General features: G+C 46.7%; 1 protein-coding gene across 2 annotated transcripts in view; it reads left to right on the forward strand.

Annotated features, from left to right (window-relative positions):
• PDE3B (phosphodiesterase 3B) overlaps nucleotides 1-25,474 on the forward strand; it is a 429,076-nt gene that overhangs the window by 242,647 nt on the left and 160,955 nt on the right. For both annotated transcript variants that reach the window (XM_029582158.1, XM_029582157.1), the window contains exon 2: nucleotides 13,741-13,791. In XM_029582158.1, the coding sequence (XP_029438018.1) occupies nucleotides 13,741-13,791 (51 nt within the window). The remainder of the gene's footprint in view (nucleotides 1-13,740; nucleotides 13,792-25,474) is intronic.

The raw sequence follows: 25,474 nt of genomic DNA on the forward strand, positions 1-25,474 counted from the left end.
TAGCAAAAACCCCCACCCTCCTGATGCCCCCCAATACCTCCAAAATTACTTTACTACAATCTCCCACCCTCCTGACCCCCCCAAGACCTGCCAAAAATCCCTGGTGGTCCAGCGGGGGTTCAGGGCTCGCAGACAAATCTTTAATAAAAAAGTAAAAATCTAACAACCCCACCCCCACCCTCCTGACGCCCCCCAAGACCTCCAAAATTAATTTACTACAACCCCCCACCCTCCTGACCCCCCCAAGACCTGCCAAAAGTCCCTGGGGGTCCAGTGGGGGTCCAGGAGCGGTCCGGGAGCAATCTCCTGGACTTGGGCTGTCGGCTGCCAATAGTCAAAATGGCATCGACGGCCCTTTGCCCTTACTATGTCACTTTGCCCTTACTATGTCACAGGGGTTACCGCCGCCATTGGTCGACCCCAGTGACATAGTGAGGGCAAAGGGCCGTCGGCGCCATTTTGACTACTGGCAGCCGACAGCCCAAGTCCAGGAGATCACTCCCGGACCGCTCCTGGACCCCCGCTGGACCACCAGGGACTTTTGGCAGGTCTTGGGGGGGGGGGGGTCAGGAGGGTGGGGGGTTTTGTTAGATTTTGACTTTTTTATTAAAGATTTGTCTGCGAGCCAGATGCAGCCATCAAAAGAGCCACATCTGGCTCGTGAGCCATTGGTTCCCGACCCCTGCTCTAAGGACAGCAGGAAGTTAGTCCTCTCGAGTCCCGCCCGCCACCCCACGGAGTTGGGTTTCTCCTATTTTTTACTTGTATCATAGAATTATAATTAAAGACTGGAGAGGAACCCCGCGTGGACGTGTGGTATAGGGCATGCTCAGTGTGCCTAGTCAGAGTTCTAGAAACTTTGCCATAAATTTTCCACATCGGGGCTCCATCTGATATCACCCATGTGTGAGGATTAATATCCTGCTGTCCTCAGAGAACACTTATTACAGGTAAGCAACTCTGCTAAATCAGATCCTTTTAGTGTCTTTCTTTCATAAGACGTGATTCATTAAGATTTCCAGTGAACTGTTGATTGAAAAACCTATAACATTATCAGCTAGCAGTACTGTATGCAGATTGCTTATTTTAGTATTTGGAAATAACTCACCAATTTAAATAACAGAAAACATTTGTCAATTTTTTTGGGGGGAGGGGATGTCATGAATTAAGTATGTTAGTTTTCTGAATGGAAAATGTATGAATATTGTATGTATTTATCAGAGAGCTTTTTAAATCATATAAGCATTTCTTTAAATAGATTCTATGTCAGTTAATGGAAGCAGTACTGGCTTCCTGAAGAGACTACTATATTGTATTTGCCAACCCAAAACTATGACCCATCTCTCTATCTGTTACCTGTGCCGTCCACGGCAGACCTGCGGCACGGCCCCCTCACCTTTCTACAGTGACTCCAGCTCCTCGTTCCTCCTCGCTGGCAACGGTGGGCCGTCACCTCTGTCCTTGGGCCTCCCCCGGTGCCTCTGGCCCTGCTGCAGTTCCTGGCGTTCCTGGTCTTGCTACTACTTCTCGTCAGGCCTCTCCGCGTGGCCCGTGGAGAGACTCTGCTACCTGCGCCGCGCCCCTCCCGCGCACCATTGATGTTTAAGTAGGGACCGCGGTGGGAACCTAGCCGCGGCCCCGGATGATGTCAACCTAGCAACAGTATTTAAGCTCAGGCTACGCTCCCTAGCATTGCCTTTGCATCAGGTCTCCTTGCTGGTTGAGTACTCGTTGCCTCCTAGAGATTCGTCTCATCTTTGCATTCCTGTTCCTCGTTGTTCCTGGTTCCTGTCTCCTTGTTCATACCTCGGATTGATCACACGGACTTTGACTCTGCTTCGCCTGACCATGCCATTGACTCTCTCCAAGCCCGGAACTCTGCTTTGCCTGACCACGCCATTGACTCTCTCCAAGCCCGGACCTCTGCTTCGCCTGACCATGCTATTGCCTATCTCCAGACCCAGCCCTCTTCCTCGCCTGACTTCGCTACTGCTATCCCCAGACCCAGACCTCTGCTTCGCCCGACTACACTACTGCCTTTCCTGAGACCCAGACCTCTGCTTCGCCTGACTACGCTATTAACTATCTCTGTGATCAGACCTCAGCCTTGCTTGCCAATGCCTTTGGATCACCGCCAGCCTTGACTCAAGCCTGCTTTTCAATGCTTCTCCAGCTTACTCCCTGGGCGTGGTTTACTCAGGCTTCGGCCTGCTCTTGCTTGAGCACCCCCTGTCTGTCTGTGTTCCATTGGCGCTCGAGTTTCCAGGACACTACCCTGTCCAGAGTAAGGCTGTACTAACTCTCACCTGCTGTCTCTGGGCTGAACCAACTCTCACCTCTACTACACACAGAGGCCCACCTAAGTCCTGATGGCCCCGGCTCCCAAAGGCTCAACCCGTGGGGAATGAGGGCTGGTATAGGTGAAGCTCCAGCGGCCTCTGTCGATCAGCCCACTCCGCCTGCTGACGGTGGGGACCCGTAGGTCCCTACCTACGGGTTGTGTCAACCCCACCTCGGCCCAAGGGTCCACCTTCGACGCAACACTAGCATTGTCTGGTATGTTTAATAACACCCATGTATCTGGACTAATGGTTTCAGTTTGTAAGTCAGGACCCAAATGTGCATGCTAAACGATTGTAGGTAGGTCTAAAAATCATTAGGAAAATCAACAGTGAAGTAGCCAAAAAGTCAGAAGTCTATATTCAAAGATTTTAGGTTTCACCCTGTTGTATGCATGTATTTCCTCCAGGTTACTTATTACCTGCAGAAAATTGAGCCCGATATAAAGATAGTGATGAAAGCATTTTGAGGGCATAGTTAAATTTTAACCAGCGAGTGGTGACATTCAGTACTTAATTGGATGTCTAGTTGTAAAAATATATGCCCTAAAGCTACGCAGGTGATTTTATTCGGGTAACTTAAGCTGGATATATTCCACTGACTATCCAGGTAAAGTTGCATAGGTCACTTTCCTGCTCACCGGCCCACTGAATCTCTCTCCCTCAGGCTTCAGCTTGTGAATGTTTTCTGAAACTAATTTGGATTCTTAACTCTGCTTGCAGTTGAAAATCTGAAGAGATTAAGTTCTGCAGGATAGATTGCATGATTTTGGGAAGAAAACTATTGTGGCCTGCAGTGATTTTATTTTTAATGATGACTCCCTGATTTTGTTTCCGTTGTTGAGTGGATCCCAAACAAAAATAAGTTGAGAATCTGTAATTTGTCATTCCCATTTATAACACTTTTATGATTGCCATTCCAGCATTAAATTAGGTAAACAGTTTCTTTTAAAATGGAATGTGTGTGAATATTTTAAGGGTTTGGCAGCATAAAAGCATTCATCAGAATTTATAATTATAATAGAATTTAGATGCACTATAACATTGCTGTTTGATCCTCCATTCACTGTGCTTAACTCAAGAAAACCTTCAATTATAGTGTTAAAACAGCTAAAAACAGTATTCAGCATAATTTAAAAAAGCATTATGTGAAATAAGCACTTTAAAACTAAAGTATCAAAGGACTGTTATGTGTCGGATAAGTTTGAGATCTGGCATTTAAAGAAACACTAAAATGACTGTATATAGCGATGTAGCACCACCCACTGGTACAAGATGTTGACAGTTTGTTCTGTCTTTACTGTGGTCTGTAAACAAGAAGTAGAACATACTTAATATATTACTTGGATAAGATAAGCAAAGATGGGCTTGTTTTTTCATGTAAATGTAAAAATGTAGTAAACCAGTATAGCAGGGGCAAAAAAATCATTTTATCTTTCTAGGAAAGTTGGTTAGGCTATATATGGAATATGATGCATAATTCTAAAGCATACAATTTAAAGAAAATATTGGAGAGGATACAATGGAGGACTACTAAACTTGACAAGTAATAGGTTTATTGTCTGAGGTAAAGGTGCTAAAGAGTGATATGTCTGACCTCTGTTCAGATGAATAAAAACAGGTTGCTATTCATACCTCATGCCATCAGATTTTTTGAAACAAAAAGAATGGGTTTCAAATCTTGGTGTGAAATTTACAAAATGGGTCTCCAGCATGTCATTCTGGCTTAATGCCAAACTTATAAACTTGAAATTCAGTGATTAAATGGCAAATGGTGATCACTAATTTTATTTTAAAAAATGACTATAGCACAAGTCCAGTGGCTACTGTAGCACCTGATTTGGTTACTACTTTTGATCCACAGGTAGTCAAATAGAGCTAAATTTTCAATAGGGCACTTAACTGCAACGCATTCTTAAGCCCCCCACAAAAGGTCTGTTTTTAAACACAAGGTACCGGCTGAAATTTAATTTGAAAATAGGATAGTTATGCGGTAAAATATATCTACTTACAGTTAGACAATAGAAAATTGGGATATAAAGTTAGCTGTGTCTGTGCAAACCTTTTGAAAAAATGTAAGGTATACCAGTAAATCTAATTTACACCCCAAAATGCTTTATGCAAACAAGTTTGTGCACATTGTGAAAATGTATATATGCTTTCAGAAGGCTGAAAATGCACTTACCTGTATATGCCTAACTTATGTGGGTTAACTTTTTTTTTACCTGCATAAAAGGGAGCTAAGTTTTAGAAAATATATCCCATAAAGCATTGGACTTGATTAGGATGTTTTCTGTTCTGTACATTTTAGATTTTTTAAATTGGTCCACTGGTTCCTGTAAAGTCAGGATGTTTTGTAGGTGATTACATTGTAATTATTTGTAGTGCACATCAAAAAGTCATTTTTTATATTGTTAGTCAGTTTTACTCCATTTTCTCTCCTTATTCACATTCGATTCAAGTCTCTTAATTGGGGGGTGACTGAAAGGGAATTAGACAAGAAGAGTTAACTTTTAAATGGCATCCCCAAATCAGTATGGTGAGGGAACTCTGCAGGATATTTTCCTTTACTAGGTTGATTGAGTACATTACTCTTACGATGCAATTGAACCCTGCTAGTTCCAAAATTCGTGGAGGTCCATTTTCAGCTGCTATCCAACTGAACAAGTTAGCCAGATTTTAAGCAGCGTGGCCAGTATTCTAATAGCCAGATAAATTTATCTGGCTGAGTTAGCTGGATAAATATCAATGCCCCTTTTTCCGAGGACAAGCAGGATGGCACATGGGGTGACATCATCCAGTGGAGCCTGACTCATAAAACTTGTGTCAAAATTTCTAGAACTTTATGCCTCACTGAGCATGCTATTATGCCATGTGTCCACACTGGAGCCCCTTAGTCTTTCTTTTTATATAGAGCCCTCAGGTGGCAATTTTTTGCCTCATTCTTCCAGCCTCTAGGCCTTCAGGGTTTTTTCTGGCAGCAGACTCAATTGTTGCAGCCCTGCAATTTTCTTACTTGATAGTTCCCTAGATAGACAAGAAAGAAAAATTACAGAATGCTCAAAAAATCTTAGTTCTATTTTGGTGCCTGGGGGCCATTGTTTTATTGCCACCAGTTTGATTTTGCTTCCTTTTTTTTTTAGTCAAACATATCTAGTGTTTCCAGTGATGCCTCCGATGTGGCAGGTCTATGTCTATCATGGATTCCCATAATAGATGTATCCTGTGCCTGGGGGCATTAAATAATGTCCATGGATGTTACAAATACATGACCAGGATCCAGAAGCACTGCCAGTCCAATTGGAATTCATGGAGAAACATTTCAGGCATTGGAAGATTGATCTACCAGCATCGACATGAAGGTAGCATCATCGGAATTGGAGGGGACTCTCTGTGCCAATGGCTAATAGGGAACCCAGAGACAGGTCATCATCTGGCTCTTCCCACTCAAAGAAGGTATTGGGTTGGGCCTCTAAGACACCGGCATTGAGGAGTTCCAATGCTGGGCATTGAAGGAAACTGAAGAAGCATCTGTCTCTGTCTGCCAAATGCCGGGAGCGTGGACAGTCTGACATCTGACAAGATCTCTTCCTAAGTGGGTTCCATGGTGAGGAGAGCTCATACTCTCCATGACTTGCGATAACCTCCAGCAGTTCTGTTGTCAGCCACTGATATGCCTCTCGGTTTCCCCCTTCCTGCCTCCCAGTTGGCGATGGCATCAGCTATCTTTTAAACCCCTCTCTTTTAAACCGCTTCTCTTAAACCCCTCCTCAAGAAGCACAACTTAGACCCCAAAGATCTTGCTAACTTCCGCCCCATCTCGAATCTCCCTTTCTTAGCCAAATTAACAGAGAAATTGGTTAATACTCAGCTTTCAGAATATCTAGAAGAACACAATATCCTATACCCATCCCAATACGGATTTCGCAAATCTCGCAGCACAGAAACGCTTTTCATATCATTAACAGACCATATCATTATGGGATTAGACAAAGGCTACTCCTTTCTCCTAGTACTCCTAGAGATCTCGGCGGCATTCGATACCGTCAACCACTCCATCCTCCTGAATCGACTAGCAGACATAGGCATATCTGGATCAGCCCTCAGTTGGTTTACGTCTTTCCTCAGTAATAGAAGCTTCAAAGTTAAAATCAATAATAAAGAATCATCTTCGGCAAGGTCCTCACTTGGTGTACCTCAAGGATCCTCTTTATCACCCACGCTTTTCAACATCTACCTCCTCCCCCTCTGCCAGCTTCTAACAGACCTTAACCTAACACATTACCTATATGCAGATGACGTGCAGATTCTGATTCCGATAACAGAATCCATCGCAAAATCACTCACGCACTGGAACAACTGCCTAAAATTGATCACCAGCCTTCTCAACAGTCTTAATTTGGTTCTTAACGCATCTAAGACCGAACTCCTCCTCATCTCCCCCAACTAAGACAACCCACTCCCACAGACCATCTTCAATACCCAGCTCACGCTCGGGGTTCTACTCGACAATCGCCTAAACCTAAAGAAAATGATCAACACCACAACCAAAGATTGTTTCTATAGACTTCAGGTTCTAAAAAGACTTAAACCTCTACTATTCTTCCACGATTTCAGGACAGTTCTGCAAGCCTTGCTATTTGCTAAAATAGACTACTGCAGCGCTCTCCTCCTGGGTCTCCCCAGCTCTACCACCAAGCCTCTACAGTTGATACAGAATGCCACAGCTAGAATCCTGACCAACACCAACCGTGGAGAACACATATCACCCATCCTCCGTAACTTACATTGGCTCCCTGTGAACTACAGAATCCTTCACAAATCACTCACCTTAATTCACAAATCCATCTATAACCACCTGCATCTGGACCTTGAATTCCCTCTCAATCTCCATTTCTCCAACAGACCGACTAGAGAAGTATATAAAGGAACCCTACAGGCCCCACCTACAAAAGCCACCCGCCTCACCTCGACCAAAGATCGATCCTTCTCGACAGCAGGCCCAGCTATTTGGAACAACATCCCATCCGACCTTAGACTGGAACCCTGCCTTTTAACATTTAGGAAAAAACTTAAGACCTGGCTTTTCCGCCAAGCCTTCTCAGATCTCCCTGATACACATTAGTCGACCGAGCATCCTTCTTGAACAATGGATCTCAGTAACACTCCGCACTACCTTCTAGTCCTTAATAAGATCCTCCCCTGACTCAACAATTGTTTATACTCTGTTTACTGCCTTTTTTTCTCCAGCAGTCTATGCTTCCAAGTTTAGTATCCTTGTTATATGTAACTTTGTTCTTCCTGTTCAAACTATTGTTTTTGTTACAGTTCCCCAGTTCGATGTAAACCGATCTGATATGGTCTTTAACCATGAAGGTCGGTATAGAAAAGTGTTAAATAAATAAAATCTTTGAGGAGTTGGATAAGAAGATCCAGCACGTCTTGGAGAAGGTGCTGCAGGACCTCTGTATCAAGGGAACCAGGGCAGGCACTGACCATCCCATTGGCTGCCTGATGGCAAAGCGCGGGAATCTGTGTCAAGAGTGATGCTGATTCCTAAAGGGGGAGCAGGTTCAACACCTGTTTCCCATTGCTAATCTCAGACTCCTCAGGGGAGGAAGCTTCCCTAAATCAGAGACTCCTTGGGACCCAGGCCCATACAGCAAAGACCACCTCCCACGGGGACCTTGGCTGAGGATCTGGCATCTCTCACCTCCATCAGACCAGGAGGAATTGGACTCTGAGTACTCATGGGGATACAGCTGTGAATCCGGTGACTCTTGAGAAGGACCTCTCTTTCACAGGTTTTGTCCAGAGAATGGCAAAGTCCATTCCATTTATAGATTGAGGATGAGATCAGATCATGGTAGTCCCAGTCTATGCAGATGAGGATGTGGGAGATCCCCTATCTCTCTGGCTCCTGTCAATAAAAAGGCAGACACAATTTCTCATCCAAAAGTCTCCTGGATTTGATAAGACAGCTGCCATATCAATCTGTAGAAGTTGAATCTACTCTCAAGAAGAGGTCTAAGACTCATCCCCCGTAGGGAAGGAGTCCAGAATCCTAGACACTCTTGAGAGGAAAATATTTCAGGGGTCTATGCTCATTGATTGCAGAGCCTCCTACCAGCTCTTCATGAGCCAATGCATGCGGGACATACTGAAGCAGATACAGGGTTGGCTGAGTAACTTCCTCAAAAGCAAAAAGATGCCCTTTAGTCACTGGTAGACAAGGGGTTGGAGTGCTGAAAACACATGATCCACTCACCCTCAAATGTTTCAAGATGGCATCAAGAGTCTATGCCATGGGGCTTGGTGCCCTTAGACTCTACTGACTGCAGGCTCAGATTTCTGATCAGAAGTCCAGGAAAGACTTGCAGATGTGCCATGTACAGGACATAATTTCTTCAGAGATCAGATGAAGGAAGAGGTCATGCACATTTGAGAGCACACTAGCGGCTCCCCGCTGGCAATCCAGACTGGGCCTTCTCATCTGGGAAGCACTCGAGAGTTGGGCAAATGAGGTACTTATTCCAGCCGAGAAGATGCTATCCTCCTCCACCTTGCTCCTGTCTGCATCAGCCCCCATATGCCTATTCTTGGCAACAGCAGACCCCTAAGCCCTAGAGAGCAACCCATTCAACTCCTGAGACAGTTTTCACTGAATCGCCAAGAACATAATCAATATCCAGGTACTCATGCCAGAGGACCTTCCTGTTAGAGACAGGGTGATGTTTTATGTAAACCTATGGCCCAATGTTACTTCAGGTGCATGGGTCCTCAGCATCAGAAGAGGGTACAGATTAAATATATTGAGTCTCCTGCCAAATCAGCCTCTGGACCCCAGCTGGGGTCAGTTGCCATATTGGGAACTGCTGCAAAGGGAACTCTCCTCCCTCCTATTTATTGTGGTTGAGCCCATTCCACCAGGGGAAAGAGGGCGTGGATTCTTCTCCAAGTACTTCCTGATAACAAAGAAAACAGGGGGACTCTATTCCATCCTAGACTTAAGGGTCTTGACCAAATTTATCAAAAGAGAAAAGTTTGAGGGTTTCCCTGGGCACCTTGGTCCCCTTTCTACAAAAAGGAGACTGGCTTTCTCTCTCAAACTGAAGGATGTTTACACCCATATAATGATATTCACAAATCACAGGAAATATATTTTATTTGGGGAGATCCAAGATGGCGCACTAGAGTGAGGGTGTGCAGCGTCTCTCTCCCTCTTTTTCTTGCAAACTTCTTTCCTATGCCTCATTCCGGGTGAAAATGGAGAGCCCGCAAGAGGCTGAATACGGAGGCCTCGGCGGGCATGGTACGAGGGCCGATGGATGCTCACCTCCTCAGAGGAATCAGATTGCCGGGTGAGGAGTTTCTGGGGGAAAGCCGTGGAGACACTATAACAGCCGGCGTCCTCCATGACTCATTGTTATCTCTCTCCCCAGCCGAAAGAACAGCCCCCGAAAACCTGGAACACCCGGAGTCTCTTCCGGGTTACGCCAAGGAGGGGGTCCCGCGCAGAGCCGAGGGAAGCTCAACAAGCATGGGACTGCCAGAAACCTCTGGGACATAGGGTGAAATGCCTGATAGAGGAGAAACACATTTGCTGGAAGAGTTAATCTCCTGGCAAGTTGATGAATTGGGAGAAGAATTATTACAAGAACTCTACCCTGAACCACCTCCAGTGGTAAGTCTAGATATTTTTTCCCTTGAATCAATCTGGATGGCAATAGAAGCTTTGAAGAATAATGTGGCTATCCAAGTCAGACCTATAGTAAGAAAAGTGGGACAAATGGAGATGCAGTTGCAAAAGTTAAAAGAGAAGACTATAGATAACAAACGGGAAGTTACATTGTTAAAATCAGATATTGGGGAAATGAAAAAGTTGAATCAAGGTATGGTTAAGGATAATCTATATCTATTAAGAGAAATAGAAAAATTTGGAGAACCAACAAAGAAGTAGGAACTTGAGACTGATTAATTTCCCTAAGAAGATCTTAGTAACACCGACAGAAATGTGGACTAAGTTTCCTTTGGAGCTGTTGAAAATTCCTCAGGCAGTTTTACCTCCACTTTAAAACATTTTTTATCTTCCCACAAGGAAAAAGATACAAGTTGAAGGAAAAGACATGCAAAATTGTCCCCTCTGAATTTATCAGCGATTTTGGAGTCGTCAACGGAGGAAGAGGCCCAGCCAGCAACATTAATAATTTAATTTCTAATAGACTCTGATAGAGACTGGGTTCTCAAACTAGATTTTCGAAATAAACCCAATTAGTTTTTGGTCTGAAGGTACAAATTTTCCCTGATCTAGCTAAGGAGATGCAGTTTAGGAGGAAACAATTTCTTGAATTAAGATTGGGGGTGGTTCAATTGGGAGCCCAATTGTTTCTTAAGTTTCCATATAAATGCCTTATTAAGTTCAAAGACTTAACATATACTTTCTTTCAGCCATCCCAGTTGGAAAATTTTATAAAAGATAGATCTATTGCCTTGTCAGGAGATAGCTCAAGTCCAGATCTTGTATAAACCTCATTTTAAGGATGAAAAGTTCTATGTGATATAACCTATTTCAGCCTAGTGCTTTCAAATCAATGGTGGTGTTAAATTGTTATATTTAGTTTCTTGTTAGATAAAATCATCTCTTGTGAAGGATCTCCCGCAACTTTATTGGGGGGCTATGGTAAGACATAATTATGTTTTCCTGTTAAAATAAATGATTATCCAGATAATACTGTTTTACACATTTTTTTCTTTAAATGTATACAAATTTGTATCATTGAAAAAAACTTAATAAACAGAAAATTAAAAAAAATATATATATATTTTATTCATTGTGGGAGGCTGTCCCTTCAATTTTGTGTGCTGTTAAGGTTAAATCAGCCCCACATGTCTTCACCAAATGTCTTGCCATGGTGGCAGTGCACTGTTTCCTTATCTGAATGACTGGTTGGCCAAGAACAGCAGAATCAATGAGCATGACCATCTGGATGTTGGTGTAGTTGATAAACCCTAGTAACTCCCAAGTCTCATCTGAGCCCGTCACTTCAATTGGAGTTTATGAGAACTCTGCTAGATATTACTCAGGCAAAAGCCTTCATTCCGCAACAAAAGGTATCACCCTGATATCCGCAGTGGAAGGGGATCCACATTAATCAGAAGATGTCAGCATGGGAAATGTTGAGGCTGCTGGGCCTCATAGCATTAATTGTATGTCACTCCCATGATATACCTCCATATGAGGAGAGTCCAGTGGACACTCAGGTCACAGTGGCTGCAGCAATGCAGGACCTACAGGACAGCATCCATGTCACACACGCACTAGGGACTCCCTGTCCTGGTAGCAGGACAATTCCAATTTGGTCAGGGGCATCCCCTTCCTAAATTCTCTGATCCATATTGACCTTACACCTGTGTGTCCAACCTGGGCTAGGGAGCTCATAGAGAAAGGCTCTTTACCCAGAGCCTTTGGTCAGCTCAGGAGAAGTTCTATCAAATAAACTTCCTAGAGATAAGAGCAATCTAGTACTCTCTAAAAGCTTTCAGAGATTGTTTGCACAGCAAAATCATTCTAGTTTAAACAGGCAACCAGGTTGCGATGAACTGCCTCGACAAGCAGGGAAGCATGGGTTCATACGTCCTGTGTCAGGAGACTGTCCAGACAAGGCACTAGGCCATCTCTCAAGGGATAGCTCTCAGGTCTGCATATCTGGCAGGCTTGGAGAATGTCCTGGCGGATAGATTGTCAGTCCTTGAAATCCAATGATTGGTTCCTGAACAGGGGGATAGCAAACCAGATATTTTACCACTGGGTCACACCTGTGGTAGATCTGTTTGTGTCTTCTCAGAACAGGAATGTCTCATTCTTCTATTTCAGAAAAGGGGGGGCAGGGTAAATTAGCCTTGGATAACTTTGCCCTAGATTGGAGCAAGGGTCTGTTATATGCGTATCTTATGATTCTGCTAATTGCGAAGACTTTGTTTGAAGCTCAAAGAAGATGGAGGCACTATGATACTCATGGCTCCTTTTTGGCAGAGACTGATCTGGTTCCCAGAGAGATGTCCATTAGTGAACCAATCAGATTGGGCACTTGCTTAGAAATTGAGAAATTGACTCTGTATCATAAGTTTTTTTGGCTTCAAGAAAGGATTCCACTAGAAAGTCCTATGGATTTAAATGGAGGAGGTTTACTTCATGATGTGAGCATGATCCTAGATCTTGTCTCCTGCTATACACAAAAACTGCTTGATTTACTTTCAATATTTATTTGAGTCTGGTCTTAAGACTAACTCAGTAAGAGTTCTTTATTTCAATTGGTACCTACCATCACCATGTTGAAGATAAACCCATTTCTGCAACTTTTAGTTATCTGGTTTATGTGGGTCTCCTTCATCTGAAGCCTCCCATGAAGCCTCCTGCTGTGTCTTGGCACCTCAGTTTAGTTCTGGCTTAGCTGATGAGAACTCCCTTTGTCACTGCACTTCTGTGACCTGAAGTACCTGACCAGAAAGCTCATAATGGCATGCTTGGGCATGCCCAGTGAGGTATAGTCAAAGTTCTAGAAACTTTGACATGTTTTCTGGGCCAGGCTCCATTGGATGATGTCACCCCCACATGTCAAGACTGACATCCTGCCATTCTCTGAGAACATTGGTTACAGGTAAGCAACTCTGCTGTTCTGCCTCACTTAGCTAGCTAATTAAAATAGTTATCAGTCTGAGTGGTTGCCACTGAACACAGCCAAATATTGAAACATCACCACTTAGCTGGATAAGTAGTGCTGAATATAAACTAACTGATTAGCATATGGTATTGCCAAGAAGTCACATGACCATCTTCACAGCTTGTAATTAAGATGTTGCTTCCATTTAATAAGCAAAATATTCAATTATTCTATATTTTTGTTAGCGAACGCAATAGGTTTCTTTTCCCAACAGGCCTTAGGATAAACATTCCAGATTGTTATAATTAAAATGTCTTTAAGAAAGTATTATTTATTTAACCTTTTTTTTATACTGACATTAAAATACACATCATAACAGTAGGTAGAAATTACAATGAACAGGGGTGGGGGGTGGACAACCAGAAACAAGAGTTAGAGAGGCTCTAGCAGAGAGCCCAAAGAATAGAGCAAACAGAGGAGGGTGTAGGGTGGTAAAAAAAACTATTTACAAAACAGTGGGATTTTACTTGTAATATCATAAGTCTAACATTTTTTAAGTGTTTATTTTAAAGTCTGTTTATATTTTTGTATACAATCAATTGTGTAGTTGTATCTTGCTATGATAAATATTCTGATATGGTGAGAAATCCAATATGGATAAATAAAATAATCAGATCTAGATATGTTTTATTTTATCTTCAGCCTTGTAATCTGGTACTTTTTGTTTATTTCTTTTCCAGATGATTCTTTGGGACTGGGACTTGAAGCAGTGGTACAAACCCCAGTATCAGGTCAGTTAGTTCCTTTTTTATTAGTAAAAGCTTTGTCTAAATATTTTGAGTAATTATAACTTTCAAGGCCCTTATATATTTGGTTAGGGCAGTCACATGCAGGAATTAGAGAATACCATATTTCTTTTTTTCCATAAGTTTTATTTGTTCCTATTTAAGCCTGTTATACATCATATTACCTGAAACCTATTGAAATTTCAACAAAGCGTATGTGTAATTGTGGGTTGTAGGTATTCCTAGGGGAATTCTGAGCTACTGCGGAATCCAGAATTTGCGCAGAATTCCCCCTTCCTGCAGATTTCCTCCCTCGTCGCCCTTCCTGCAGATTTTCACAGTCGCCTCGCCGATTTCCTCCCTCCAAAACCAGAAGCGCACGGACAGCGGCCATCGCAAGAGTGGGGGCATCTCAGCACGGCAGAAAATAGCAGAGGAGACCCTAGCATGCTGCGAATGGAGTGCGTCCCGCGGCACACGGGTCGCGCTCTGTTCGCGGCGAAGATGAAGACCCGGTGTGCCGTTTGCGGTGAAAAGGGAAGGCCCCCGTGTGCCGCGAACGGCGCTCCCAGGCCTTCATCTTCGCCGCGAACAGAGGGTGTCCCGCGGCATGCCGGTGAGAGAGAATGTGTGTGTGAGAGAGGGGAGGGTGACAGGGAGCATGGTTGGTGAGGGGGGGTGGGGAAGGTGAGAGAGAGCAGGAGGGTGTGAGAGAGCATGGGAGGTAAGAGAGGGTGGGTGGGGGATTCTTGAGTGTGGTTTCAGAGAGAGGGAGCCTATATTAGGGTAAGGGATGCCGGTGAGAGAGAATGTGAGAGAGAGGAGAAGGGGTGTGTGTGTGTGTGGGGGGGGGGTGCTTGTAGGTTTCAGAGAGGGAGCCTAGGTGAGGGGTGGGGAGGGTGACAGGGCAGGAGGGTGAGAGAGAGCATGGGAGGTAAAAGAGGGGGCTGGGGGGATTCTTGAGTGTGGGTTTGAGAGAGGGAGCCTATATGAGGAGATTGTGAAGGAGTGTGTGTGTGAGATTGGGAGCTCGTGTGTATGAAAAAGGGATTGTGTGTATGTGAGGGTGCTAGCCTGTGTGAAGAGATTGTGTATGTGAGGGAGCCTGTATGAGGGTGTGTGTATGTGTATTAAAGAGAGGGAGCATGTGTGTGAGAGAGGGAGGGACAGAGGGAGCCTGGGTGAGGGGCAGTACTGAGAACAGGTTCAAAGTTTGGGACTGGCAATAGAGTGGAAAGGGTTGAGCCTAGAGGTGAAGGGGAGAGATATTGGCAGGTGGAGGAGTTGGGGCCTGAGAGGGCAAACAGGTCAGGGGAGTAGGGAGAGCGAGCGGAAGGGACACTCTTACAGTGAATTTCTAGGGAAATTCTGCTCAAAATATTTAAAATTCTACAACTATAAGTAACAACTTTTTTCTGTAATAATTTAAAATGTAGTTACTTAAAGATTATCATGTAAATTGTGTTATTTTGACCAATATAAAGTTTGCAGAATTTTCTGTTTTTGTGCGCAGAATTTTAAATTTTTTTGCACAGAATTCCCCCAGGAGTAGTTGTAGGTAGAGTGTGTATTGGCAGTGTGCACATAGCTCCAGCAGTTCAGCATGGCAGTGGGCATGTGGTTTTGGCTGTGATGTGTGCATAGTTCGACAAGTCAAAGGCCTGGATGTGGGTGCACTTGTCTCAATAGTGCGCATATCTTGCAGGGTGGTGGCAGAATATGGTGGCGGATGTGTTGTTCTTTTGCAGTGACAGGAGTCAGTAATGTGTGTGTTTGTATTGGAAATTTGCATGTAAATTTGGCAGGCCAGCAGCAGAGTCCATGTTGAACAGTTGACAGCACCCCCTACTGCATGAACAGAGAACCAGCAGCCTAAGCTATGCAAACAGCACAGTCACAGAGAACCAGTGCCAAGGCTATTGTATGTACAGATATTTCTTGAGGGTATGTATTTCTAAATGTGTTTAAGAATAAATAATTATTGATGTGATGTTATTGTTGGTAGCACTGCTAGATTAAACCTTATTAAAAAGGTTTTATTCATGCAGCATTTAGTATTTTGATAATTCTTTGTTTTTTCACAGGGTATAAATTGTTCTGATTAGGTCAACAGTTGAGTAATAGCAATAGAGGTGCTTCCTTTTCTTTTCTAGAATTGGATATTATATTGACATGTAAGTTACTGAGGCATTAACACACTTTCGTATTTTATACTGAGGCGAAATCATATGCATAATGTGTGATCAAGATTACTAGTGAAACCTCTACAATTACTGCAAAATGCTGCAGCACGTGTTCTCACTGGCAAGAAGAAATTTGATCACTTCTCACCAACCCTGATGAATCTACATTGGCTACCTATCACTCAAAGAATCAAATACAAGACATTAACTATTCTTCATAATGAAATCGACAAAGATAACAACACTTCCCTTGATCACATGATTAAACTTCACAAACCACCATGATCAACAAGAATCTCTAACAAATTGCAGCTAATCATACCCCCCCTCTCCGATGCGAGACTATCTATCACCAGGAATCGAGCATTCTCTATAGCTGGTCCAAAAGAATGGAACTCTTTACCAACATATTTAAGCTCAATCAGGGACACCAAATCCTTCAAAAAAGAAATTAAAACTTGGCTATTTAGACAATCATTCACAGTCTGAACTGGATATCCACTCTCAGCTCATCGAAACTCGCCCTATGTAAGAACCCTAACCCTCTCTTCCTCTCCATCCTTCAAAACCGCTTAACTATTCTCTCCTCTATTTCCGCCCCTCTTTATTTTCTCCCCATCTTACCTTGAACCATTTCTTCCTTTTTACCCACCCAGCCCTTACTCTAATAAATTGCTCTCTCACTCCTCTACAATACTAATCTGATATTTACTTCCACATTAACTAATTTCGCCCATTATATTTCAGCAAGCCCAATTTATAAGATGCTTTCTTTAATTATGTTCTATTCTATACTACTCTGCTTTTGCCAAGAGGTTAATTATGATTCTAATGTTTATGTGTTACACAAACATTTTCATGTATGAAGTTGTTCAATTGTAAACCGGAGTGAAGGCTTTCTGCTATACTTCGGTATAAAAAAGAATCTAAATAAATAAATCCTATAAAATAAAAATATTAATATAAATTTTGAGGACAGGGAGAAGGATATGTCTATATAAGTACCACCTATGTAGTCTGATTCTTGTTTCATAATATAGTGAGTTATGTGTCAGTTAAACTCCAGGGCCATGTAGTTTAGATGGGGCTTAGGTATTCATAAGGATATTCTGACCCATTACTCAGAAGGAGCTTTTTCTTGCCATAAAAACAACAATTATTAGTTTAGGCTTTTAAAGTATGTCCATAAAGTATCTTCTTTATGGACAAGCAGGATAGGAATCAGCCACATACAAGTGGGTGAAGTCATACAATGGCATTAAGGTAGAAAAAAGTATCCCAGTTCTTGATTAGTAAAGAAGAAGAAACAAAGCTTTGTTTTTCCATATTTTTTTCTCTCACATGCCTCCAAAATTGTTTTGTTTTTTTTTAATTAGTCTTGCTTATTTCTCTCATAATTAAGTTTGACCTTGCCTCAGCTCTCATAAGTGTCAGACAGCAAACCAGCTTTAAAATATACCTCCACTGCTCCTACAGAATGTCCTTGTCTGACTAACACAGCTGCTATGTTTGCTCTTTAGGCCTGTCGCATGTTGTATCAAATGTCCCCCAGGGCCAGAAGATCCAGAAATTATACATTAAAAGTATACAAGTCATTTTTAAGCCTTCGGGTTGACTAAGAGGAAATCATTGCCAGCCAAGGGAGCATCGCCAAAATTAAAAACAGCTGGAACCTCTCATGCTAAGCGCCATGACTCAGGGAAGTCAGCGCAGGTGTCATTCCTCCTTTAGTAAAAAGGGAGAAAAGTTGTGCTGTTCAGGGCCAAAGCATCAAGAACCAAAACAGGCCCCACAGTTGCCAACAACACATGGGTGCACAGAAAAGCACCTTTGGCACCAAGATTTTTCAGTTCTGAGACCTCACCAGTGCCATCTGCAAGTAAAAGTACCGCATCTTTGTTGGTCACAACAGCGTCTCAGTGGCAAGACACAGATATTGGCACTAAGCAAACCATAAAGTTAGTTCATTCAGAATGTACGCTAGCCAAATATTCTTTGCCAATTCTAGATCAGAGTTTGATAGTTCTTCTATTGATCATCACATCGTCTCTGAGAAAAATGTGGCTTGACATCTCTGCTAAAACAAATGGCTCCTATTTTGCAGTACATTGGCCCCCAGAATATGAAACTCCATTCACTATTCCACCATATCAATCCAGATCAGAATTAATGCTTACTGAATTGGATTCTAAGTCTCAGGGTTCCCCTTTCTCTACAGCAGGGCTTCCCAAACTTGTCCTGGGAACCCCCACAGCCAGTCAGGTTTTCAGGATATTCCCAATGAATATGCATGAGATAGATTTACATATACAGAGTCTCCATGATATGTAAATTTATCTCATGTATATTCATTGTGAATAACCTGAAAACTTGACTGGCTGTAAGATCTCCAGGACAGGTTTGGGAAGCCCTTCTCTAAATGTAGGAGAACCTCAGACCTACCTATTTTGCGACTCATAGGAGGAATAAAAATCATCATTTCCCTGTATGTTACGATACCCCCTGTTGCTGCGCTACAGGAGGTATCTTACCTTCCTCCCGGAGGCCGCTTTGAAGCCAGGGCCTCTCCTGTGCACCATCCGGGACTTGCTCCAGGGCCTGGGAGGCCTAGCTGTTCCTGAGGCCTGCCTGTGGCTTGCATGCATGCGTTTGGACTTCCTGTTTGGCGACGTCCTTCCCTAGGGGCCGGCCCGCAGCTCTCTACCCCACTTATAGGGCCAGCGAGGGGCGGTCCTGGCAAACTCCTCCCAGGGAGTTGCCTACAACCTCCAGTATATAAGGACTTTCTTGTCACTTGCAACTGGCCTTCGGATTGAGTGCTACAGTTGCCTGTACCTCTTCCTCGATCCAGGTCTTCCATGGTCTACCTTGTTTTGATGGCTCCTTGTCCTGTCTTACCTTGATGTCCACTACCTGATGTTACTGATGTCTGCCTTGATGTGTTCCTGATGTCCTGATCCAGTTCCGCTTGTTCTGCCCTATGTCTTGTCTGGCTCCTGAGGCTTCTGGCCTGTTGGGCCCTGGAGTGGCCAACAGGTGGGATTCTTCCCTGCGCTCTGGAGCTTCCCTGCCTGCCAGCCGAAGGGGCTTCGGATGTCATTGCTCCCGGCATCGGAGTTCCTGCTCGCCTGGATCTTCCCTGCGCTCTCCTGTTCTCAACGTGGTCCACGACCAGCCTTCCTGGGCTGTGTAGGGCGCGTATGGGACGGGGTGGTCCGCGACTCAGTCCCGTGGGTGGGCTGAGTAGGGCGCCCTCAGGGACAGTGCCCGTGTCTCCTTCCAGCCCTCCTCTTCGATGTCTGCACTAGCCTTTGTCTACGATGTCTGCACCTGCCTTGTCTACGATGTCTTCAGTGTAAAGGACTCTGTCTGCCCTCGCCTCTGTCCGGCCTGCTGCCCATTGCCGTTCCCAGCGGCAGGTCCGAAAGGGCCGGGAACAGTCGGAGGACCGTTCATCAGTCAACTTCCCAGTGTTGGCTGCCATGGGCGTGCAGGTCCGGCTGAGGGTCAGACTCCACTCTTTACCCACCTGGCTCACCATGCCTGCCCAGCTCACCTCCCACGGTGTGGCTTGGGGCTCCTCCTTGAGTCCTGCCGTGGCCCAAGGGCTCACCACCCGCTTGAGACGACCGCGCGCGCTCGTAACACTGTACGTACCAGGATCAGTCCAGATGGTGGGTTATGTCCCCCGTCCAGCAGATGGAGTCAGATCAAAAACTTCTAGGGGAGGTCCTATATAATCTCACCTCCCCTGCCTCAATTCTCAGTATCGTTCTGACTCCAGCAGATGTGAGCAGAGGACACGGTGGTCCCCAGCACTTTAGCTTAGGGTTCTGGGCTCTTCTTTAGAGGGATCAAGTGAAAAAAAAAAAAAGAGGAGTTATTCAGGCAGGGGAACGGCATTAAGCCTAGGAGGGTTGTTCTTTGCTCTTTCTTGTTGCTAGTGGCTTGCTGACAGGCTGTTTTCCTTGTCTCTCCTTCTCTCCTTTCTCTCCCTACACTGTTTTGGGGTAAGTGTCTTTTGTTTTATTTCAGCCTTACCGGTGGGGAGCCGGAGTTCCTGGTGACGGTTCTGGACCTCTGGGGTGCACGTCTGTGGGGCCGATCTCTCCCCCTCTTCCCTGTTCATTCCCCCCCCCCCCCCTCCTTAGTGGAGCAAGAGGCATCCCGACCAGCCCCGTGAAGTGACATTCCCCGGGACCGCCTGCCGTCGGGAAGCCAGATTACCCGACGGTCTCTTTGGGTCGGTGGGGGGGCCAGGCCGGATCCTATTGCGGTCAGTCGCTGAAGATTTTTGCCGCACGCCCCTCCCCCTTTCTTCGCCAATGCAGCGATCGGCGACCTGTGAGACCTGTGGCAGTCAGGGGGGACGTCTGTCACGGGAGGGGCATTGCGCAAGCTGCCTCCCCGAGGGGGAGGACTGCTCCCCTCCGGGGGATGCCGCACGAGCTCCGGACCGCGTGGGGAGGAAGCAGCAGGCCCCGTTCCCGCTGAGTGTGGGAACGGCAGCCATTTTGTTTCCTGATTCGGATGCCGGTTTTTCAGAAGAGGACACAGAGGCCCCGATTTCAGCAACGCTGCCGGTTCTAGTCCCTTTGGTGGAATCGGAGCCTGGTGGGCAGGAGGGGGAGCCCCCGGGGTGCCCGCCCTCGGGGGTCCCTGCTTTTTCACCTGAGTTTGTCGTCCTAATGCATAGGGCTTTTCTACAAAGCAGGGACTCGCTCATGGGGTCCTGGGGGCCCCCTTCCCCCAAACTGGCGCGCCCAGCCACCCTCCTGGGGGGAAATCTCCCACAGGACAGTACTCCACTAACTGGTGGGGGGGGCGGGACCCTCTTGGGACCCACCTGCGACATCACGAGCACCGCAATCCTGTTCGGGGGGGGGGGGACCCTCCTCTGGATCCGGACGGGGACGACCCCGTCTTGGCGGCCCAGGTGGAGGGCGACGATCCGAGAGTCCTCCACATTTTTCAAGCTGGGGAGTTGGATGATCTCATTCCCCACATTCTGCAGGAGATGGATATCTATCCTCCCCCGGAACCGGTGGGACCCGACCCGAAGCTCAAGAAGGGGGGACCCCCTTCTGGCGGGCCTTCGGCAACTGGCTAAGGCTTTTTCCACTCATCACACCATTTTACAATTAATAACCAGATAGTGGGATGCGCGGGAGGCCAACCTTAGGGTCAGTAGGGCCATGGAGAAATTGTATCCTCTTCCGGCTGACTTCCTGGAGCTCCTCAAAGTCCCCGCCGTGGATTCTGCGGTTTCAGCGGTCACAAAGCATACCACCATTCCAGTCACTGGTGGTACAGTGTTGAAGGATATTCAGGATAGGAAGCTGGAGGTTTACCTCAAACGGGTCTTCGAAGTCTCAGCGTTGGGAATGCGGGCTGCTATTTGCAGTTCGCTAGCGCAGCGAGCGGGTCTTCGTTGGGTCCAACAGCTTCTCACCTCACAGACCTTGCCGGAGGCAGAGGCGCAACAGGCGGACAGGTTGGAAGCTGTGGTCGCCTATGGGGCTGAAGCCTTTTACGATCTCCTAAGGGTCCTAGCCCGTTCTATGGTGGCGGCGGTGGCGGCTCCGGTGGCTTGGGAACTGGTCGGCTGATGCCTCGTCCAAGACCCGTCTGGGGTCCCTTCCCTTTAAGGGCAAGTATCTCTTTGGGGAAGATCTGGACCAAATAATCAAATCACTCAACGAAAAAGCTGTCAATAAGTTGCCAGAGGATCGACCACGTTCTTCGAGATCATTCAATTCCTCCAGAAGCCGGTACCACAATCAGCGCCAGACGCGCTCTACGAGACAACAGCCGTCCCAGGCGCCATCTTCTCGCTCGTCCTTTCGTGGAAGCCGTCACTGTAAGGAAGGGCAGGGTTCGGGTACCTCCCCTAAATCTGTCCAATGATGTCAGGAGGACCCGCGAGTCGATTCCTCGTCTGGGGGGTCGAATTGCTCTCTTCTAAGAAGAGTGGGTACAAATCACGTCAGATCAATGGGTTCTGGATATTCTAAGACACGGCTACGCCTTGGATTTTGTACACGCGCCTCGAGACAGGTTCCTGTTCTCCCCTTGCGGGTCCCTACTCAAACAAAGGGCCGTTCAACAGACCCTCGATCGCCTCCTATCGTTGGGCGCGATAGTGCCGGTTGCAGCCTCCGAGCTGGGTCGAGGTCATTATTCCGTCTATTTCGTGGTTCCCAAGAAGGAAGGTACTTTCCGGCCTATTCTGGACCTCAAGACAGTCAACAAGTCTCTCAGAGTTCCTCTGTTTCGCATGGAGACGCTTCGCTCGGTGTTGGCTGCGGTGCACCCAGGGGAATTCTTGGCCTCACTGGATCTCACGGAGGCGTATCTTCACATCCCGATCCATCAGGCCCATCAATGCTACCTTCGCTTCAAGATCCTGGGTCAGCATTTTCAGTTCCGGGCTCTTCCTTTTGGCCTGGCCACAGCTCCATGGGTTTTTACAAAGGTCATGGTGGTAGTGGCGGCGGCTCTTCGCAGGGAAGGAATCCTGGTGCATCTTTACCTGGACGACTGGCTCATTCGGGCGAAGTCTCAGGCACAGGGCCTCCGGGCGGTCGACAGGGTAGTACAGCTTCTCTACTTGCTGGAGTGATCGTCAACTTCACCAAAAGCAAGCTGGTTCTATCCCAGTCGGTGGACTGCCTAGGGGCCCATTTCGACACAAGGGAGCCCAAGGTGTTCCTACATCCGGAGAGGGCGCAGGCCCTGCGCGAACAGACTCACAGGTTCATAGCGCTTGAAGCCCCCACGGCATGGGACTACCTGCAGGTGCTAGGAACCATGGCCTCCACCATTGATCTGGTCCCGTGGGCCTTCACTCACCTGCGACCTCTCCAGAGGGCCTTGCTTTCCCGGTGGAAACCAGTATCACGGGATTTCCAGGCGGTCCTGCTGATCCCGAAGTCAACGTTGCTCAGTCTCTGCTGGTGGCTGGACCTTCATCGCTTGGCTCAGGGGGTGTCCCTGGAGGCCCCGGACTGGGTGATAGTCACCATGGACGCCAGCCTCGCCGGCTGGGGGGGGCAGTCTGTTGGGACTGCTCAATCCAGGGCCGGTGGACGGCGGAGCAGACACGGTGGCCCATCAACCGGTTGGAGACCAGGGCAGTCCATCTAGCGTTGCAGGGGTTCTTCCCCCTGGTACACCGTCGGGCAGTCAGGGTTCTATCGGACAATGCGACCACGGTGGCATACGTCAATCGCCAGGGGGGCACGAGAAGTCGTCTCGTATCATTGGAGACCGACAAGCTGATGGAGTGGGCGGAACTCCATTTACAGCGCCTGGCGACTTTGCACATTGCGGGCATGGACAATGTACAGGCGGACTTCCTCAGCCAACAATACTTGGACCCCGGAGAGTGGGAACTATCAGACAAAGCAATGCGTCTGATAGTAAAGCGCTGGGGGAAGCCACACATGGATCTAATGGCAACCGCCAGAAATGCAAAGGCCGTTCGTTTCTTCAGTCGCAGAAGGGAGCATGGCGCGGAAGGGGTCGATGCTCTGGTCCTACTTTGGCCACGTCGGTGCCTCCTGTATGTCTTTCCACCGTGGCCACTAGTGGGAAAGGTTATCCGAAGGATAGAGGCGCATCAGGGGCCGGTAATCCTGGTGGCACCGGAGTGGCCCCGTCGGCCGTGATTCGCAGATCTCCTCAACCTGGCGCTGGAGGGTCCGCTTCGGCTCAGTCATCTTCCACATCTCCTCCGCCAAGGACCAGTATTTTTCGAGGAGGCAGATCGCTTCTGTCTTGCGGCTTGGCTTTTGAGAGGCGCAAGTTGAGACGTCGCGGTTATCCTGAGCCCGTCATATCGACTCTGTTGCGGGCACGTAAGACGTCCACTTCTGTCACTTATGTCCAGGTGTGGAAGGTTTTTGAGGAGTGGTGCGTGTCGCATGCTATTCAGCCGACCCAGGCTTTGGTGGCACAGATTCTCTCGTTCTTACAGGCGGGTCTGGATTTGGGTCTTGCCTATAACTCGCTTCGGGTTCAGGTGGCGGCATTGGGGGCCTTCCTTCATAGTGGGAACAAGGTTTTACTTTCTGCCCATCCGGATGTCCTACGTTTCCTTAAAGGGGTAAAACATGTGAAGCCTCCGATTCGCCCGCCTTGTCCCTCATGGATCCTGAACCTGGTGCTCCGTGCCCTCTGTGGTCCACCTTTCGAGCCTCTGAGTACAACCACCATCAAGGACGTCACTCTCAAGACCATCTTCCTGGTAGCGATCAGCTCGGCGCGATGGATCTCCGAACTGCAAGCGCTATCCTGCCGTGAGCCATACCTCTGATTTTCAGCTAGCGGAGTTTCTCTGCGCACAGTGCCATTTCTACCTAAGGTGGTCTCGGCTTTTCATCTCAACCAATCGGTAGAGCTGCCCTCGCTTTTCCTCGTCTGATTCGGGTGACCTGCGCAGATTAGATGTACGGCGATGTCTGATGCACTATTTGGAGGTCACGAATGATTTCCGTCTTTCTGATCACTTGTTCATCCTTTGGTCAGGTCCCAAGAAAGGTTGCATGGCCTCCAAACAATCCATCGCTCGTTGGCTGAAGGGAGCGATCGTAGCTGCATACCTTGGAGTGGGTAAGTCTCCGCCGTTAGCGGTCAAGGCTCATTCCCTTCGCGCCCAATCAACGTCTTGGGCGGAGAGTACTTCAGTGTCTGTTCAGGAGATCTGTAGAGAGGCAACCTGGAAGTCGCTTCATACCTTTGCGAGGCATTATCGCCTGGACGTTCGGGCGCCGTCGGGCGGTCATTTTGGGGACAGGGTCATCCACGCAGGGCTGTCTTCAGCCCACCCATGATGAGGAAGCTTTGGTACATCCCACCGTCTGGACTGATCCTGGTACATACAGGGAAAAGAAAATTATTCCTTACCTGCTAATTTTCGTTCCTGTGGTACCATGGATCAGTCCAGACACCCTCCCTATGCCTGGGGGTTGGTTGTGGGACATCCCTGCTTACATGTCTCAGTTTTTCACTCTGTAATTCTTGGTGCTCCAAGATTTTTTAGTCTCGCAGTTCTGTTCGCAAGTTCACAGTTAAGAATTTGGTTCCAAATCTAGTTATTGTCTGGTTTGACAGCCATTATTAAGCAAATTGATTACTTGATCCCTCTGTCTCTTCTCTTCTTGGCTTTGCTAGTCTAGTTACTGAGAATTGAGGCAGGGGAGGTGAGATTATATAGGACCTCCCCTAGAAGTTTTTGTTCTGACTCCATCTGCTGGACGGGGGACATAACCCACCGTCTGGACTGATCCCTGGTACTACAGGAATGAAAATTAGCAGGTAAGGAATAATTTTCTTATACTTCTCTGCGCAAGCATGAATTAACGAAAATGTTTGTAACATCATCTGATGGTGCCGACTTGGACATAGCTGTCAACTGAGCATGTGCTGGAGTTCCAATATGCACACACACACATTGCTTTGTGAGCCCCTCAGTCTTTCTTCATCCAAGCTAGCACAGACACACC

Source organism: Rhinatrema bivittatum, chromosome 17 (assembly GCF_901001135.1).
Source record: "Rhinatrema bivittatum chromosome 17, aRhiBiv1.1, whole genome shotgun sequence".
Classification (NCBI taxonomy): domain Eukaryota; kingdom Metazoa; phylum Chordata; class Amphibia; order Gymnophiona; family Rhinatrematidae; genus Rhinatrema; species Rhinatrema bivittatum.